Source organism: Leptonychotes weddellii, chromosome 5 (genome assembly GCF_054177405.1).
Source record: "Leptonychotes weddellii isolate Sample4059 chromosome 5, ASM5417740v2, whole genome shotgun sequence".
Taxonomy (NCBI): Eukaryota; Metazoa; Chordata; class Mammalia; order Carnivora; family Phocidae; genus Leptonychotes; species Leptonychotes weddellii.
In genome coordinates, this window is record NC_138373.1 from 142,925,496 (window position 1) to 142,943,033 (window position 17,538).

Below are 17,538 nucleotides of genomic sequence, written 5' to 3' on the forward strand. Positions count from 1 at the left end.
GAACATTCTCCAGGCTTTTTTTTCTTCTTGAGCCCACTGCTTTATCTTGTACAATAGACCTCTGTTGTCAGCACTGAAAATGGGGTCTATTCCTTACTCAGGTTTGGAAGGACTTGAGAAAGGACATCTACTGTAGTCAGCCAGGGCTCAGGATCCCCTCTGAGACCTTTCTGGCTTCCCCAGAATGTCACCATCCCATCACCTCTCTTCCAGGGCACCCCTTCCCCACTCATTCGTTCTCTCTCTTGCCTGAGAATCATCCATAATTCCAGCAGTCACAGTTGCCCCCAGAGACAGGGCAAGCCAGCCTTGTGTTGCTGTCACCAACCTTCTGACTTGGGGCACCCTTCACCTTGTCGAAATAGATTCCACAAATAGATATTCAGCACCTACTACTAGGGCACTAGACACTGAGGGAGTCTTCACCTCTGCGGTGCTTACGTTTTAGTGGGAGTGGGCGGCCAGAAAGAAATAATAAATACATTTAAATAGATAACAATGCCAGGACGCTCTTGAAGAAGAAAGTGGGGTAAGAAGATGGAGAGGGAGGGGGATACTATTTCATATATCATTCTGTGACTCCAGACCCCAGAGGGAGGGTCTTGGTGCCCTGCCACTGCCTTGCCATAGCTCAAGGGGATCTGGGATAGCCAGGGTCCGTCCTTAGCCCAGAACTGGCTCCCCGTTTGTCTCAGGGAGAGTCAGTCCGGCAATCATCAAGACCCAGCACAACAGGGCCGTCCACCTCCGGCTGTAATGCTGTCTCTGTACTTACTATCTGTGGCACCCAGAACAAAATTGGAAACATCTTTGTTCCTCAGTCTCCCTAACTGTAAAAATGGGGATAATGATAGCACTATACCGTACTACTTGATTGGAACAGTATAAAATTAAGCAAGTGAATATGTGTGTTCACTAAGAACAGTACTGGTACATAGTAAATATTGTTACTGTTCACTTGCAAGCTCCTGGGAATTTTTGTTAACCCTGACCTTAGCTTAGAGAGCAGAGTAGAAAGTCTTCAGGCGAGACTAGAAAATCCGCTACTTACTTTGTTGTGTAATTGAGCAAGTATTTCATCTCTCCGAGCTTTAGTGTTTTATCCACAATATGGATTAGAATCATCTTTCTATATTACTTCATTTTTGCATGAATTAAATACTAGAGCAAATGTGACGCATCTCAGCACAGTGAATGGTCCACTGTAAGTGCTTTTCTGTACTAACCATGAGGGTGATGAAGAATTTAATCATGGTGACAAAAAAGGAAGAAAAAGAAGGAAGAGGAAGAAGAAGAGGAGGATGAGGAAGGGAAAAAGGAGGAGGAAGAAGAAAGGAAGGAGGGAGAGGAAGAGGAAGAGGAAGAGGAGAGAAGGGAGACTGGGGTCAGAAGCCCGTGCACAGTCAAGCTCTGGTACTAACAGGCTTTCTAATCTTGGGCCTCAGTTTCCCCCTTCTATACAACGTGGGGTATTGGATTCACTTGTTGCTGTAATCCCTTTTGGGTGTTGTATTTCAAGCCCTACCAGAATGCTGTGAAGGGCTGAGGCTGGCCAGAGGGGATGTGAAAATATACTTCTAGCTCAGTCAGTGTGTCCATCTTGCTTGCTTCTGGAAATACAGTCACTGCGTTTGTTCGGCCCCCAAAATGCATGGCACCTCCCATTTCCCCTTCTCCTCTCACCAAAGGAAGTAGGCTCTACTCCACAGATACAAGTGTTTTTGCCCCACCTGCATTCAGAGCTGTGTGTGCGGCCGTCTCCCCACTGAACGCCAGAGGGCAGCAGAACCGGCATTTTTTTCAGCTCTGGGGGTTTTGTTTTTTTTAGCTCTTCCAAAGGGGGAACACTAGTTGGACCAATTGGCTTAGTTCAGACCTCTAGGTGGAAAAGAAAAAAAAATCAAAGAACGTGAGAAGATTGCAAAACCTCAAAGGATTCAAGTCTTGGCAAAGAGGAGATAAAGGTGGGAGCAGCCCACCAAGCCCCAAGCCCTTGTCACAGATACTGTGAGGGACCCCCAGACAGCACTGCAAGGCTGTGGGATGCTCACCCCTGTCCAGGGACCTCTGGTCACCACCCAGAAAAGGCCCAGAACACAGCCAGGTTGGAGAAGCAGCAAAGCTTGGTGGGCTAATCATACAGACTTCAGAGCCAAATCACCTGAGTCCAAATCTTGCCTCTGCTACTTGGTAACTTTGGCCATGAAGCAAGCAGTGTGAAGACCCAGGTACTAAAGGGAAGGAGACTACAGAGGACCCCAGACAAAACAGGACCAAGCCTTTACCTTTTTGTATGAAGCCTACACTTTGTTTTACAGTCTATCGTATTTACTTCTTTCAATACTACACATATATTTGTATATGTATATCATACATACTCATATATGCAGGTAGGCGTGTATCTCAGAGTTCAGAGAGGCAGAACCACTGCATGTCCCTATATCTACATATCTGTATTTGTTTCTATGCACCTGTAAGACCGTTAACCTCCTGTGTGATGCCGGAGCTTGAAGTCCCCAGGGCAGGAGACAGAAGGGAAAACCAGTGTAAAATGGAGGAGATCAAGGCTGGAACCCCACAAGGATGGACAGAGAACAGCGGAAGCCTACAGTTGGTAGACTCCAGCCATTCTTGTCACCTCACCCTTGATGGAGCTGGTGGCCTGCAGAAACAGGGGTCCTTCATCTGCAGTTGAAGACATTCACCTGGCCCAAGAGTTGGTGAGGATGAGAGGCTCCAGGGAAGGTGGACTGGTTGCAAGCCCACCTGTAAAGCCTGCACCTTATCCTGTGCAAAAGGTTTGCACATCCTGGGCCTGAAGCTGGCAGGTCTATGTCCAAGTTTCATCTCTCCCACCCACAAACTCTGTGACTCTGAGCAAGTGACTTGATTCCTGAGACTCTGGCTTCTCCTCTGTTAAATGGGAGAGACAACCAATTCCTGGCCTGCTTCCTTGGTTGGGGTGAGAAGCGACTGACTTGCAGTAGGTCCATCTGCCATCCTTACACTTGAACCTCACAAAGAAAACCCAGAGACACGTCTCTGGTTAAGGACTGCCACAGAGGCCACTGGTGGCAGGGTCAGAGTTCATACCTGTGAACCTGGGATCTTCCAATTTCCCCAGCCAAAAGTTATAGCTACCTTTTTTCCTTTGAAGTTAATTTTTTGAGAGCTTAGGATGCACCAGATACAATGCTAAGCGCATTACTTCCATTGTTTTAATTCTCAAAGCAATGCTAGGGGGTAGACATCATTTCTGCTTTTCTGATGAGCAAACTGAGGCTCAAAGAGGGGAAGGAACTTGGTTAAGATCACTGAGCTCACTGCGGAATGAGGACTCTGAGAACTGCTCTGCTCGGCAGGCTTAGAATAAGGTGGGGGGCAGCAGAGGGTTGATTTTAGATTCCTAATCTCCCATCTGGAGACAGAAAAGAGGTGATGAACTAAAGCAGGAATCTAAAGGGCTTGGAGAAAACCCCTAGGACAGCCCCAGGGCCTCCCCATCTCCCATCCCAACCCTCCCTGGATTTAAGGGTAGTAACTTTTTAACACTGAAGTTCTCAGCTCTTCAAAGCCACCCTCACATTTCCTTTATCTTCTTCAGTGGCGGTGCCGGGCCTCTCCCCAACCCTGGCACAGTGCTGGGAATAGAGACTGACCCTGATGACCCAGGCCTTCGTCTTGAAAAGTTAAATCAGATTAGCTCATTAATGACCTTTGCAAATATCTCCGCGGTGGGCTGGCCTCTGTGGGCCCCTCAACTGCCTCACGGGCCGCTGGGCTCAGCGTTAATGAATGACTTGGGCAGGCTGGTGCAACAGAGGCCCTCTGTGAAGCCAGAGGCACTGGAGGGGGGCAGATCATTAATAAATATTGATTTGGCTCCAAGGGAAGCAGCCTGCAGGAGAGCTGACCCTGGACACCCACGTCGTGGTCTCATTAAGTCAGGGTCAACTGCTCAGCCCGGACGCCGAGGGGTGGCTGGCTCAGGAGGCTCCTGAGCAAGAGGCCCCCATAGGCCTGGCGGGAGCCTGCTTCCTGGCCAATGGATCAGAGAAGGCCTATTAAATTTATAGCAGTTTAAGGTGCAGGCTGAGTCCCATTAACTCCCTCCCTCCACCAAACATCCACCAGCCCCAGGGTCTAGCCAGCAAGGCACCCAGTCTTGCTCCAGACTTCTGCCTCCAGCCTGTCTCAGGGAGGGCAATAAATCCTCCTTTCCTGGGCCCAGAATAGAAGAATGTTCTCAACCCTTCCTTCCAGGCTCCTGGATGTCTCCTCTGAGGCAAAGGCCCCCAGCCTCTTGGGAAGCATTGGTGTGCTGATCCCAACAGCTCCCCCAAAAGGAGAAGGGTAATATGCCAACATCCTGTAAGATGAAGTCTTTTGAGGGTTTTACTTTTCTCTTTTAAGGAGCTTCTACTTTTTTTTAAGATTTTATTTATTTATTTATTTGACAGAGAGAGAACACAAGCAGGGGGAGCAGTGGGCAAAGAGAGAGGGAGAAGCAGGCTCCCTATTTAGTAAGGAGCCCCATGGGGGGCTCGATCCCAGAATCCTGGGATCATGACCAGGCGCCCCAAGGAGCTTCTACTTTCTTTCCAGAGAAAGGATGCCCCTCAGGAAGGTCTTGGCAAGAATAGGTGAACCAAATTCTGGCTGTTGGTGCCAAACTAGTTCCTTCCTCCTGGACAGAGCAGAGGAATGGTGGGTTCAGGGCTCACTTCTATCAGTGACGTGACAGGCAAAGCATTTGAACTCTCCATTCACATGTTAAAATAGAATAAAAACCAGACAAATAAAAGGGCTTTAGCATGAAGTAAAGAGGTAAAAATGTGTTGAAATAAATCAATGATGGAACGAATGAATGGATATGTGTGAAATCATGAATAAATAAAAGAATGACCCGCAGCATCCTTTATTCCAATCACCATCCTAAACCGAACTATCCTCCCAGTATCCTTTTGAAGATGTCACGTATCTTATAAACATATCTACTGGCAAGTTGCCAACTATATCCCCAGATACAGAGTTCTGGTTCCTGAAAGCTTACATTGCACTCAGTCTGAGTACCTGCCACTTACAACTGGAGTTATGGGCAATCTACCTTGAAAGCCTCTCGCATATTATGTCTGTCTCCCTCCAGGTGTCCCTCCCTGACCCTGCTCCCCCCTTCTCCCTACCATGCCCCAGACTGGCTTCAGTGTACGTCCTAAGAGCTCCTGATGCAAACCACACTTTCCTATTCCTGCATATCTCATGCCACATAGGAACTACCTACTAGATTATAAGAAACATGAGTCTAGGCACCATGTGTGTCTTCTTCCCTACTGCATCCCTATCCTGTGGCTGACACTGAATGGGTGTTCAATGAATATAAGTTACACAAATGAATGATTAACTGAATTAGGGCATAAATGTGGATGAAAAAGAAGGTCAGCAAAGCTGACTGTGGTCTTTGAGAAGGAGTAGTGAAGGAAAAAGAAAGAAACCCTCAAGAGTCAGTATTTTAATAAGTAAGAGCCACATAATTTATAAAATACTAAGGAAAGAGAGAATTCCAGGGGTATCATGGATTAAATGATTAATCCATGGTTAAATGCTACAAAATTTTCAAAGAGAATGAAAACAAAAAAGAGGATACTGGTTTGGGTCATGGGTGTTGCTAGAAGGGTAAGGAAGAGGAGAAGAAAAGAAAGAAGGAAGCGAGAAGAGAGGGAGAGAGGAAGAAGGAAGGAACCTGCATGAGAAGCTGGCCTTCTATCTCTTAGACCAGTACCATTTCCAGTATAACACACAGCCAAGTGGATAAGAGTAGGCATCAAAAGCACATTCACAGGAAGTAATATTTGGAACTGATAGGTCATTCCCAGACCCCTCACATCATCCCACACATGAAGCTGTCTCCCCACCTGCCAGGTGAAGTTGGACCCAGTGAGGGTGTGGCTGCCACCAACTCCCTATATGTTAGCCTGGCCCGTGTCCATATCCACGCAACTGGTGGTGCCACATAGCCTAATAGTTGGCTGGTGTTGTGGATCATAGAGCCCCTCCCTACTGAGGCTTAAGGATGTCTAAATTCAAGGGCTATTCAACTCAAGCAAGCTCAATCTATCAAACACCATAACCTTCAGAGTCTCTTGTATGACCTTCCTCATAAGCCCTAGAAAGTGGCCAAGTTGGTCTTAGCTCTATTTCACATATGAGGAACAAGAGATAATGAGGTCACCCAGCTGTCAGGGGGTAAGATGGGATTCAAATCTGGTTGGCAGTACACAGAATAGGAGTCCAAGTCCTAATTCTTGACTCTAAATTCATGGCTTTTTCTGAATCACTATCATGCTCCCTCAACCCAACATGAATGGCAAATCAACATTGTTACAATCATTTCATATTCTCTTATCACCTCCTATCACACCTGTCACACAGAGAAAAGGTATTTGACAGGGTAAACTTGAAGGGCCACATGGATTGTGGAATCTTCATTGTTCCAAAGGAGCACTGTGTCTCATATTGAAAATGAGAATACTGTTAGCTTCTTGCTCTAGCTATCTGAGTTGGCTGTTGCAAAGCTTAAACGAAACAACCTAATAGGAAAGAACTTTGAAAACACTGGGTTGGGCATGCAAATAAGGGATCCCTCTTAGAAACAGAGTCTGCTTATAAATTTATGATCTTCCTTAGCTTGAAGCCCTGCGACCTGGCAAATGGCCTGGGCTCTAGAAATAACATTTGCCCTGGATCTCCCCTCACCAGTGAATAGAGCTGCCTCTAACAGACTGCAAGGGAGCGAGCCCCATACCAACACCACCAGCTCTGCTTCCAGCTCTGGGCTTGGTACACACCCCCTGCTTTGGCTTATCCTCTTAGCTGTGGGTCTGCTTGTACCAGTGAGGCATGCCGCTGAGAAAAAAGTCTCATCCCCAGCTGTCATGACTTATGACAACATCAACGCATCCAGCAAGCATCCAGGTGTACTGAAAAAGGCTGTCAGTCCTGTGTTTTTATAAACATGCAGATCCCTTGTCTCCTGAAGACCCAGGGCCACAAACAAGCACCTTGAGCCCTGAGAGGTGCCCTTGGGGCAAAGCTGAATGTTCAGGAGAAGGTTTGGAACCAAGAAGAGGACAAAGGGAAGAGGGCAGCACAGAACAGAAGAGCAGAAGAAGGGAGAGAGGAAAGGCGGGCATGAGTGGTGGGCATGGGGAACCCCCCAGCCATCTGGAGCCCCCTATAGCCCTAAGCACCTTCTCTCTAAGGGTCCTCAGCTCCTTGGGAACCATGATCCCTTTGAAAATCACTCTAAAAATATGCATGCACATGCATATGTACCATCTTGCCCACAATCCCAGGGGTCTTCCAGGCTCCTCCAAGGAATTCTAGCTTTAGTCCCCCAACAGGTGATCTGAAACCTCAGCCCTACCTGGGCCCTGAGCATCAGGGTAGCACCACAGGAGCAGCAAGGGGGCAGGAAGACAGGGCTGGCAGCGGGGAGGGGTGTGTGAGGGGGAAGCAATGAGTGTCATGATGCTGCGCGTGTCTTCTCACAATAACTGTTTCCCTTACATCACTGCTTCAGGATTCAATCCAAATGGAAAAGCAAAATTGTAAGAGCCCCCAGGCCAGACAGATAGCAACATAGCTAAACAGACAGACGGACAGATGCATAGATGAAGAAATAGATAAATAGCCCTTCCGTTCCCCCACAGAAAATACAGTTGTACTGGCAGCGTGGACCCCCTTCGCCCCCACTGCAGAACTCTTATAATTACCACAGCTTGAGCAAAATCCACCAGATGTCCATTCGCTCTCGGAAAATAACTCCAATCGGATAAATTTCTCAAAAGGTGATAATCCTATACCTCCGTCTAGCCAAGACATTCTGTCCGTCTGCTTCTCCTGGCTGCATTCTGCCCCCATGTAGGAATTCTCCATCCCCTCCCAAACGTAATGTCATGCAGAAGACTCAAAGGGAAAGGTAAAAGGATTAGTAGATTGATCGATGGAAGATATTAATGCTCTTTCATGTTGGGTTGAAGAAGGATTTGAGGTCATCAGGAGAGAGGATAGCAAGAGAATAGACCTCAAGTATTCAAAAGACTCTCTGGATTAAAATCCTATTAAAGTCACATCAGCTTCTCCAGGAGGCATTTTAGAAGGATGGGATTTCTTTAACATGTCACCATAATTAACCTTCCCTTAAGCTGTTTTGGGTGGGGAACTTTAGCAATTAAGAAACTGAAAACTTTCATTTTCTATCACCCACATGGCCTTTTGAATGGTTTAAAAACAAGAGTGGAAAGTGGTTTAGCCAAATTGATTTGAGGGGTTCAGATCTCCCACTTCAACCTGCTGTCAGACTCACTCCCGAGATCTGAGCCCCTCAAAAGAAAGGGGCATTTTTGTCGAGTGAAAGAATCAAAGGTTCAGATCTACCATGATGCTTTTCTTCCTCTAATCATTCTCCCACTGAGTTCCGTGGAAAGAACAATTCTGCAAAGGGATGGTTGTTTTCCCCAGAAAGATCTGTTTCTGGGCCCAGACTCCAGTTCAAAAAACTGAGAAACCCAAAGAGCCACCCCTCTCTGCAGGGGCGAGACTGTGCTGTTTGAGCACGGCCAGCACCCTGAACAACCGCTCTGTTCCGTGGACACGGGGGTCAGGAAACTGTGTCGGGGAGGGGTGGCCTGTAGGGGCTGGGATGATCAACCACACGAATAAATAAAATGAGACACGTGTTGTTTTCAAGGGTCAATTCTACCAGGGTTGTCTTCACTAGGGCAAATGTCAACCCAGTTTCAAATGTCAGCCCCCTGCCAGATTCCATCACCTTGCCCTCATGACAACACCTGTCCCTGGACTGTATTCACTTGGGTGTCTCCTCACGCTTGTCAGCCCGTGAGCGCCATCAGAACGGGTAGTGTTGAGCCTTTCTCCCCCCAGATCCTATCACAATGCCTGGTGCAGAGTGAGGCTTGACACAGGCTTACTCACAACTGCACCGAATTCACTCTGTGCCTTAAGGCAAGTCATGGCCTCTGTTTTTTACAATGAAAAATTAAGGAGTCTGTTGGACTGCACGACCTCTGAGGTCATTTGCCAGTTCTCAGAATCCCTGAAAAAGTTGTTGTGTACAGGCTGGCTTTTCATGGCTTCTGTGCCGGGGTCATGATTTATAATAACAATGATGGTAATGGTAAGAATAGAGAACATCTATTAAGCCCTTAAACATCGTCAAAGCTCCACCGGCATTATTTCATCAATCCTACGAGGCAGAGACTTTTGTTCGTTTGATACCGTGGGAGATTATGAAGGGTAGTCATTTGCCTAAAGTCACACCAAGTGTGGTGTGCCCTAGTTCCAGAGTCAGGACTCCTAACTATCCTTGCGTGTTTCCATTAAAAACCTCCTTTCTGAGCCTCCAATTCAGGCTGCCCGCCCTTCAGTTGATCTACATATGTCTTCCCTGGCTCCCCAAGGAGCTGCCTGCCTGCTCATCAATTGCTTTGATTTCCTACCCCAGGACCCCAGCTGGCCCAGCCTCCACCTGCTCCAAGCAGAGGCAGAGTTTGCCCCAGGATCCGGCAGGCCCTTTGTCCTGAGGGCCTGCAGCTCCTGTTGGGAGCAGGTGGCCGGAAAAGCAAGAGAGGGCGTTCATCAGCAAAGCAGCTCGGGAGGTGGAAGGGAAGGAAGGCAAAAAGGGTTGATCTGAGGAGGAATTCCAAGTGCCTGCCCCTCAGTGACCTGAGCCCATGGGCTTGGCTTTCTACGCTCTGCAGGGGCAGAATCCGGGAATAAACTTCCTTGTCTTGGTAACAGCCACAGGAGAATGAGGGCAGAAAAAGAAGAGAGATCGCCTAGGAAGGCCTTGCGGGTATCTTTTAGAAAATGTTTCAATGGCCTGTGCAAAGAGGTGGGTGTTCTCTCATTTTAAGGCATCTCTGCCAACTAAAATGTTATTTTCAGCTACAGAGCTTGAAACTCTCTTGACCCAAAGTCTTCACTGTTCTGGCAAAAAAAAAAAAAAAAATTTTTTTTTGATTTTACGGTAGAAAAAAGTGTTTTGATTATTTAGGAAAAAAAAAGTTCATCTCAGCAATCACACTCCTAAGTATTTACCCAAATGAGTTAAAATTTCATGTCTACACAAAAACCTGCCCATGAATGTTCATAATTGCTTTATTCATGATTGCTAAAATTTAGAATATATAAAATTGCAGCAAAAGAAAGAAAATTACTAATATAAGAAATAGCTGTCTTGAGGAAGTGAAGAAAGCACATTTATTAAATGTCTAAAATGTGCTAGGTACACCTCTAGGTCCCTAACATACCTCCTCCAGCTTAGTCCCCCACAGTGGTCTACCAGGATAGACACTATTTTTGCCAGTATTTTTTGAAGAAAATGTCAAGTTGCTTGTGTTGCAAAATCCTTCTGTTTCTTACCTGTGTCTTTTGTCTTATCTCGGGAAAGCTCATGGACAGTGGCACCAATGTCATGCCTCAAGATCTTGATGATGTTTGCCAGGACAGGCATGCTACCTTTATCCAGAGAGGTAAAAAATTCATACTCATCTTTCTTTAAACATGAAGGTCTGGATTCAATGTGGGTCAGGTTTATATCATTCTCCTAGAAAAGAGAAGTGGGAGTGTGAAGGGGACAGTCACTGGAATTAACACAGACAAAACACACAACCTAGGGGGATGCCTAGGTGGCTCAGTCGGGTAAGCAACCTGCTCTTCGTCTCAGCTCAGGTCTTGATCTCAGGGTCATGAGCCCACACTGGGCTCCATGCCCAGCGTGGAGCCTACTTGAAAAAACAAACAAACACACACACACATAAAACCAGAGCAAAACACGCAACACAATAAAATGCGGAGAGAGGAGGAACAGGACTTTTTTTATATAAAAGAGTAGAAGAAAGTCCTTAAAGTAACAAAAGTTGTTTACTTGTCTGTGCAAAACCAAGTAATAAAAGGTGCAGGAAATAGTGCAAATGCTACAGAATTTAATCACATGGAAATCTGCTAAAGGCCTAGAGTTGCAAACCTAAGATTTTGGTTTGGTTCAAATGCCTAGGGCAGCAGTTTGGCAAAAATGTTTACATAGGGAAACCTCCTTTCCCAAATGAAATCCGTTGGAATCTCAATAATAATACCTCAGTAAATTGATAATACAGAAGCAACATTGCCCAGCTTAAATAGGGTCCCCGGGAATCAGGCTTATTGGGTTTAAATCAAAGTTCTCATATGGATTGTAAGATTAGACAATTTACTTTTATGTTTCTAATGCTCAGTTTTTCCATCTGTAATTTAACAGTATTAATGATACCTGCTTCATAAATTTGTTGGGAGCATTGCTTGATAGGTGTATGCATAACCCCGGGTACATGGTAAATGCTCAGTAACAATTAGCTAATAAAAATTAGCTGGTATAAAAACGGTAGTATAGCTACCATTCATATTTTTATATAATTACTTTTCATTCAGGTTATGCAACAAATATAGGTAGCACCTCCTAGGTACTGATCATCCTTCCAGGTGGTTGGTATACATCAGTAAACAAAACAGACCAAGATAGTTTCCTTTCTAAAGCTTACATTTAAGTTTGGGGGAGACAAATAACAAACATAAAAGATAACTGATTTATGTATTATTTTATAATGACTGTAATGAAAAAGCCCAAGGGAAAAAACACAAAGCAGAGCAGGGTGAAGGGGATAGGCAGTCCTGGGGGAAAGTGAGGACAAATTGTAGAACTAAATAAGGGGGACATAAGAGGCCTCATTGAGAAGGGAAGATTCATGTATATGTGGGTTTTATTAAACGCCAAAAAAAATAATAATCACTATAGCTACTCAACTTCCATGTCTTTGGCTGGTGATGTTTTAGCTATCATCGGTTTTGTCATGAAAAAGAAAAAGTCATTTACTTAAATTGGTCCTCAAATTTATTTATTATTTTTTTTTAAGATTTTATTTATTTATCTGACAGAGAGAGAGATAGCGAGAGCAGGAACACAAGCAAGGGGAGTGGGAGAGGGAGAAGCAGGCTTCCCGCCGAGCAGGGAGCCCGATGTGGGACTTGATCCCAGGACCCTGGGATCATGACCTGAGCCGAAGGCAGACGCTTAACGACTGAGCCACCCAGGCGCCCGGTCCTCAAATTTAAATGCATGGTAGTCATCTGCTTCTTACTCAGAAAATCTGATTTCATTGACAGAACTATTCTTTGTGAAGAAAACCAAGGAATATGCTCTACACTTTCTTAAAATAAATAATTAATAGGGGTTATCCCAAACATTTAAATGAACAAAGTATAACCTGAAAAAAAATCTAATTTGACTGATTCTATAATTCCAAAAAAATGAAATTCATCAATATTGTAGTTCAGGAAGTATTATTTTTTTAGGGGGGGAGGGGCAAAGGGAAAGGGAGAGAGAGAATCCCAAGCTGGCTCCATACCCAGCATGGAGCCTGATGCAGGACTCAATTTCACAATCCTGAGATCATGACCTGAGCTGAAATCAAGAGTAGGACGCTTAACCAACAGAGCCACCCAGGTGCCCCAGGAAGTATATCTTTCTCCTTGATTGTTAAGGGCATATGGTTGAAGAGAAAACACTGATAATTACAACGATGACATCTTGTTGTTTTGATTATCACTTCACAGTTTAGAATTATGTTCTGTGACCTTCCCAACAAACCTTTGAGTAGGTTAAGGGAGTTGTAAAATATGCAATCAGAGATGGTGATGCTTTTCCAGAAGTGGCTGGAAAGTTATTGGTGTTCTGACCATACTGTCTTCCTGCCAGGGATACCATGAGAATTCTGCAAATATCAGCTTTTATCATTACTATTACTAGTGGGCAAAGCACTAAAAATGAAAACCTCTGGGTATGGCAAACACAATAATAAGTAACCCCACACAGGTACTCTTCCTGCACTTTCTTCCTCATAATCCCCAAGGGCACATGATAGAGCCATTGTTTATGGGCATCAGCTGCAGACAATCCAGCCTTGACAGTGATGGCCAGGGACCCCAATGTGAGGGTCCCAACAGGAGAGGGAGAGTGTATGTGGAGGAGGGAAGACCAGAGAGATAGCAGTTGCTCTGAAGCTTTCCAAACAGAGGTAACTTCCTCAACAAAGCAAAGAGCAATGTCATCCTTCTTGGCTCAGAAAGAAAGAGAAGCTCCACCTACTATTTGCCTAAGTTGAAAGTTTAAAGGAAGAGATAACCAGTTCCTATCTTGTTTAGAGCAGAAAATACAGCAAAGCCAAGAAACAAGAGTGGACACACCTCTGGCATGCTTATTTGTAAGAGTGCAGCAGGTGATGGAAGGGGTGGGAAAAGTGCGAGGTGGAGAAAGGGCTGGAAGACAGACTATAGGCTGTTGTGTTCAACACCCACACTCCACCCTTCACAAAAGCACTTCCAGAGAGAAGCCTCTCACTTTATGAATAGCCATAAAACAACATATGCCCCATGACTCAGTTTTTATAGGTTTGGAGATCTAACTTATGGGGGAAAAAATTCACCAAAATTCATAAACTAACTAACCTCCCACAATAGGGGAACAATTAGGAAAATTATAGTGGAATCACTCAGTGGAGATTATGCCACCATTGAAAAGTAAGTAACATTCACAAATCAATCAACATGATATAAAAGGTTGGTTACCAGAGAGGGTAGGAGCTGGAGGGGCAGGAGAAATAGGTGAAGGGGATTAACAGGTGGAAGCTTCCAGTTACAAAAAAAAATAAGTCATGGGCATGTAAAGCACAGCATAGGGAATTAGTCAATACTATTGTAATAACTTTGTTTGGTGACAGATGGTAACTAAACTTATGGTGGGGATCATTTTGTAATGTATAAAAATATCTCATCACTATGAGGTACATCTGAAACTGATAGGATATTGTATGTCAATTATACTTCAATTAAAAAAAAATCCCTCTGGCCCTCAACCCTCTGTCCCCAACCCCTGCTCATGCTCTCTCTCGCTCACTGTCTCTCTCTCTCAAATAGATTTTATTTATTTATTTGTCAGAGAGAGCAAGAGAGAGCACAAGCAGGGGGAGCAGCAGGCAGAGGGAGAAGCAGGCTCCCCACTGAGTAGAGAGCCCCATGTGGGACTCGATCCCAGGACCCTGGGATCATGACCCGAGCTGAAGGCAGACGCTTAACCAACTGAGCCACCCAGGTTTCCCAATAAATAAAATCTTAAAAAATAAATAAATAACAACAACATGCATAAAGCAGTGTCAGTAATCACTCTAAAATATGTTAACAGTAGTAGTTTATAGACGATGGGCCTACAGATGATTTTGTTTCCTTCTTTCTATTTTTTTATCATAGTTCAACTTCTCTAAAAATAACACTTATACTTTTACAATGAAAAATTAACTTTATATCTTAAAAGCTTACAATGACAACAACTTGGGAAAATACTTATGACGCATATAAGAATGTGATAATTAAAACATGTTTTAAAAAACTATGCCCAGGCCAAAAGAAAGACTAGAATAAAATGCATCAAAATGAGTTATTATGAGATTATGTACAACTTCTATTTATTTGACAAAAGTCTTACAATATTATTCATATAATGAAAAGAAAAATATATCTTTTAAATGTGAGTGAAGTTTTTTGCTAAGAACACTCCGTCAAACTCTCTAAACTATTTCTTTCCCGTTTGAATCAATTTGTTAATAATTAATTCTCAAGTTTGGCATGCAATTTGCTTATTGGAGTTTTTCCAGCTTATCAGTGTGGATCCTTAGATACCAATAATTTTGGTTGCAAAGGGAGACTTTAGAAATGAACCTCCAAACCTGATTATGATCATAGTTACCTTTTGGTAAATGAATTTTTATTTTTAAGCAAGGGGCCTGCGTAGGTTTACAAATTGACCCACATACACTCATCACATCTTTGGGTGAGGAACAAATAAAGAACACTTTCTGTTATTCCACATGGACATATGGGTGGAGGCAAGAAAGTTTAGAGCTAAACATTTCGAAGACAATTTCATGATTTGTCCAATAGTGAATTTATGCATAAAAGATAACAGCGTAACACCTTAATTAATCGGAACTCCTGAGTAGAGAGTGTGGGGACTCAGAGAAAAATAAACTGAAATGAATAGCCTCTTTTAATAAGGATTGGCCAGAAATACCTTCCTGTTCCCATCCTTGAAGAAAACCTTTCTAAAGGGGTCTTGGTCACTAGTGAATAAAACTACAGATACACAGAAATTGCAATGGTGAAAAGCGGATTTGCCCTTCTGGATCTTTTCAAGCTTAGGGTCCATTCTTTCTTCTATCTCATTCCTCAAGATCACCACCTTTGTACACATTAGTTGGTCATCCTGAACTTTTATTTGTTTATGTTTAAAATAAAGACAATAGTATTACCTGGTAGCTCAGTAAGAAAAAGGGAAAAACATCTCACACCATTTTGGCTTCATTGATGGATACCCAGTAAGGACTTATTATACTTTGCCTCTCTCAGCTTGGTATAGATATACATTTCCCTGGGAGGCAAAACACATTATGTTTTATGAGTTATTTTACCCTTCATTATTTGCTTTACTCTAAATTTTTCTCAGCTTCTTTCCTGAAACAAGTTTCAAAAAGGAGAAGGAAAAGCTGAAGATATTTTCAGATGGGAGGAGGCTGGAAAAGGAGAGACTTTTGGACCACTCCATGTTGTTGCCTTAGAATAAACCTAAAAGAAGTTATGTTCTGGCCTATTCCAGAGGTTTCTGGGGGCAAATCAAAGACATTCACAAAGAATGTCCCAAATCATTGGTCTCAAGTAAACAGAAGGTTTCAATAACTCATTTAATCAAGCACCTTCCATGTGCCAAACACTGTCCCAGGTGCTGGGATACAACAGTGAAGAGAGTGGGAAAAATCCCTGCTCTTCTGGAGCTCAAATTCTTGAAGCAGGAGATAAACAGTAACTATGAAAAATAAATAGAGTATACAGTCTTCAGATGGAATGGAAAAAAATCCAAGCCAAAGAGGGATTGGATATTCCAGGGGTGCCATGAAGGTACTTTTTAAAAAAGTGTGGTAAGGAAGGGCTCAAAAAATAAACAGGTGACATTTAAGCACAGACCTGAAGCCAATGAGAGAGCAAGCTGTGAGGGAACAGCAAGTGCAAGGGTCCTGGGGTAAGACAGTGCACAAGATGACTGAGGAACACCAAGGAGGCCAGAGTGTCTGCAGCAGAATGAGCAAGAGGGAGAGCAACAAGACAGGAGGCAGAGCAGTAACTGACAATGACCTATCGGCCATTACCTGAACTTTGTTTTTTCACTCAGAGTGGCAATAAGAAGCTATAGAAGGTAATGAGGCACAGAAGATACATTTTTGGACTCGTGTTTTAAAAGGAGCACTCAGGTAGCTGTTTTAAGAATAGACTGTAGTGGGCCAAGGGCAGAAGTGGTCTGGCGGCCCCTACAATATTTGGGGTAAAATGACAGAAGGATTTGAGAGATATCTAGATAGATAGATATAGAAGGAGGCTGGGCTTCTTATCTATTTTGCTGATCTCCTCTTGGCAGAGGGCCAGGAACAGCCCTGGTTGAGCAAGAATCTGGAAGCTAAACCCCCTTGGATGAACAGGAAACCAAAAACATTCAGGAAAGTATGGGCAGCACAATTAAATTCTAGAGTGGGCTCCAGATTATTCCCTACCCTGCTCTGGAGGAGAGTTCTCAGTCAGGTTCAAGCTGGATTGTCAGTGGGATTCACACACCCTGGAGACCATCTTTTGGGACACACTCTTGCTTCCTCTGGAAGAACCTCTGTTGTAATCTCTGGGCCTGTTCTTCCCTCCGTCTTCTCCCTCTGTTAGATTATTTCTTCTCTACCCTCCTCTCCATTGGGTTGGGGTTGCATCCAACTCAGAGGAGACCCCTTTCTGGGGAGAACTGGGGTGGCAGCTTAATCCAGGCTCTTTTAGAGGCTTTAGAGAAAAGAGCCTTTTTGTTACTGTGTTCCTCTTTGTATACCTTTTCTTGCCAAGAAGGTCATAAGATGAAAAAGGATCTGTTTCAGCCCAGGGCTACCGAAGAGCAATCACAACTCATATGTCATCAATGGGGTCATGGCACTCTTTAAATTTTCACCATGTGAGATCAAACTTCATCATAAAAGTTAAAAAGTAGCTCTGTGTTGCTATTTCTCAAATATGTCCAGCTCTAAAGGGTTTAGCAGTGTCAGTTTTCAATCTGACTTTCTTCTAGTCAATACATAGTCACCTGACCTGTACATAAAGTTTAATGCAGCACCATCCGTATGGGTAAACAATGAAAGCAACCTAAATGTCCACCAACAGGAGAGGATCAAGTATAGTCACACCATGAATATACAGAGTGGAGAATGAAATAGCCAGAACATTATGAACTTGAACAAATCTCCAAAGCAACGTTCACCACTCTGTCAAGAAAGAAAACTACAGGACTGTTGCAAGACTATTCCAATTTTACAAAGAGTCAAAGCTTGCAAAACTAGGCCATACATCACT

General features: G+C 44.0%; 1 protein-coding gene across 1 annotated transcript in view; it reads right to left on the bottom strand.

Annotated features, from left to right (window-relative positions):
• Positions 1-17,538, bottom strand: part of PAH (phenylalanine hydroxylase) — a 65,551-nt gene that overhangs the window by 33,803 nt on the left and 14,210 nt on the right. The window contains exon 3 of the mRNA XM_081822302.1: positions 10,444-10,627. Within this exon, the coding sequence (XP_081678428.1) occupies positions 10,444-10,627 (184 nt within the window). The remainder of the gene's footprint in view (positions 1-10,443; positions 10,628-17,538) is intronic.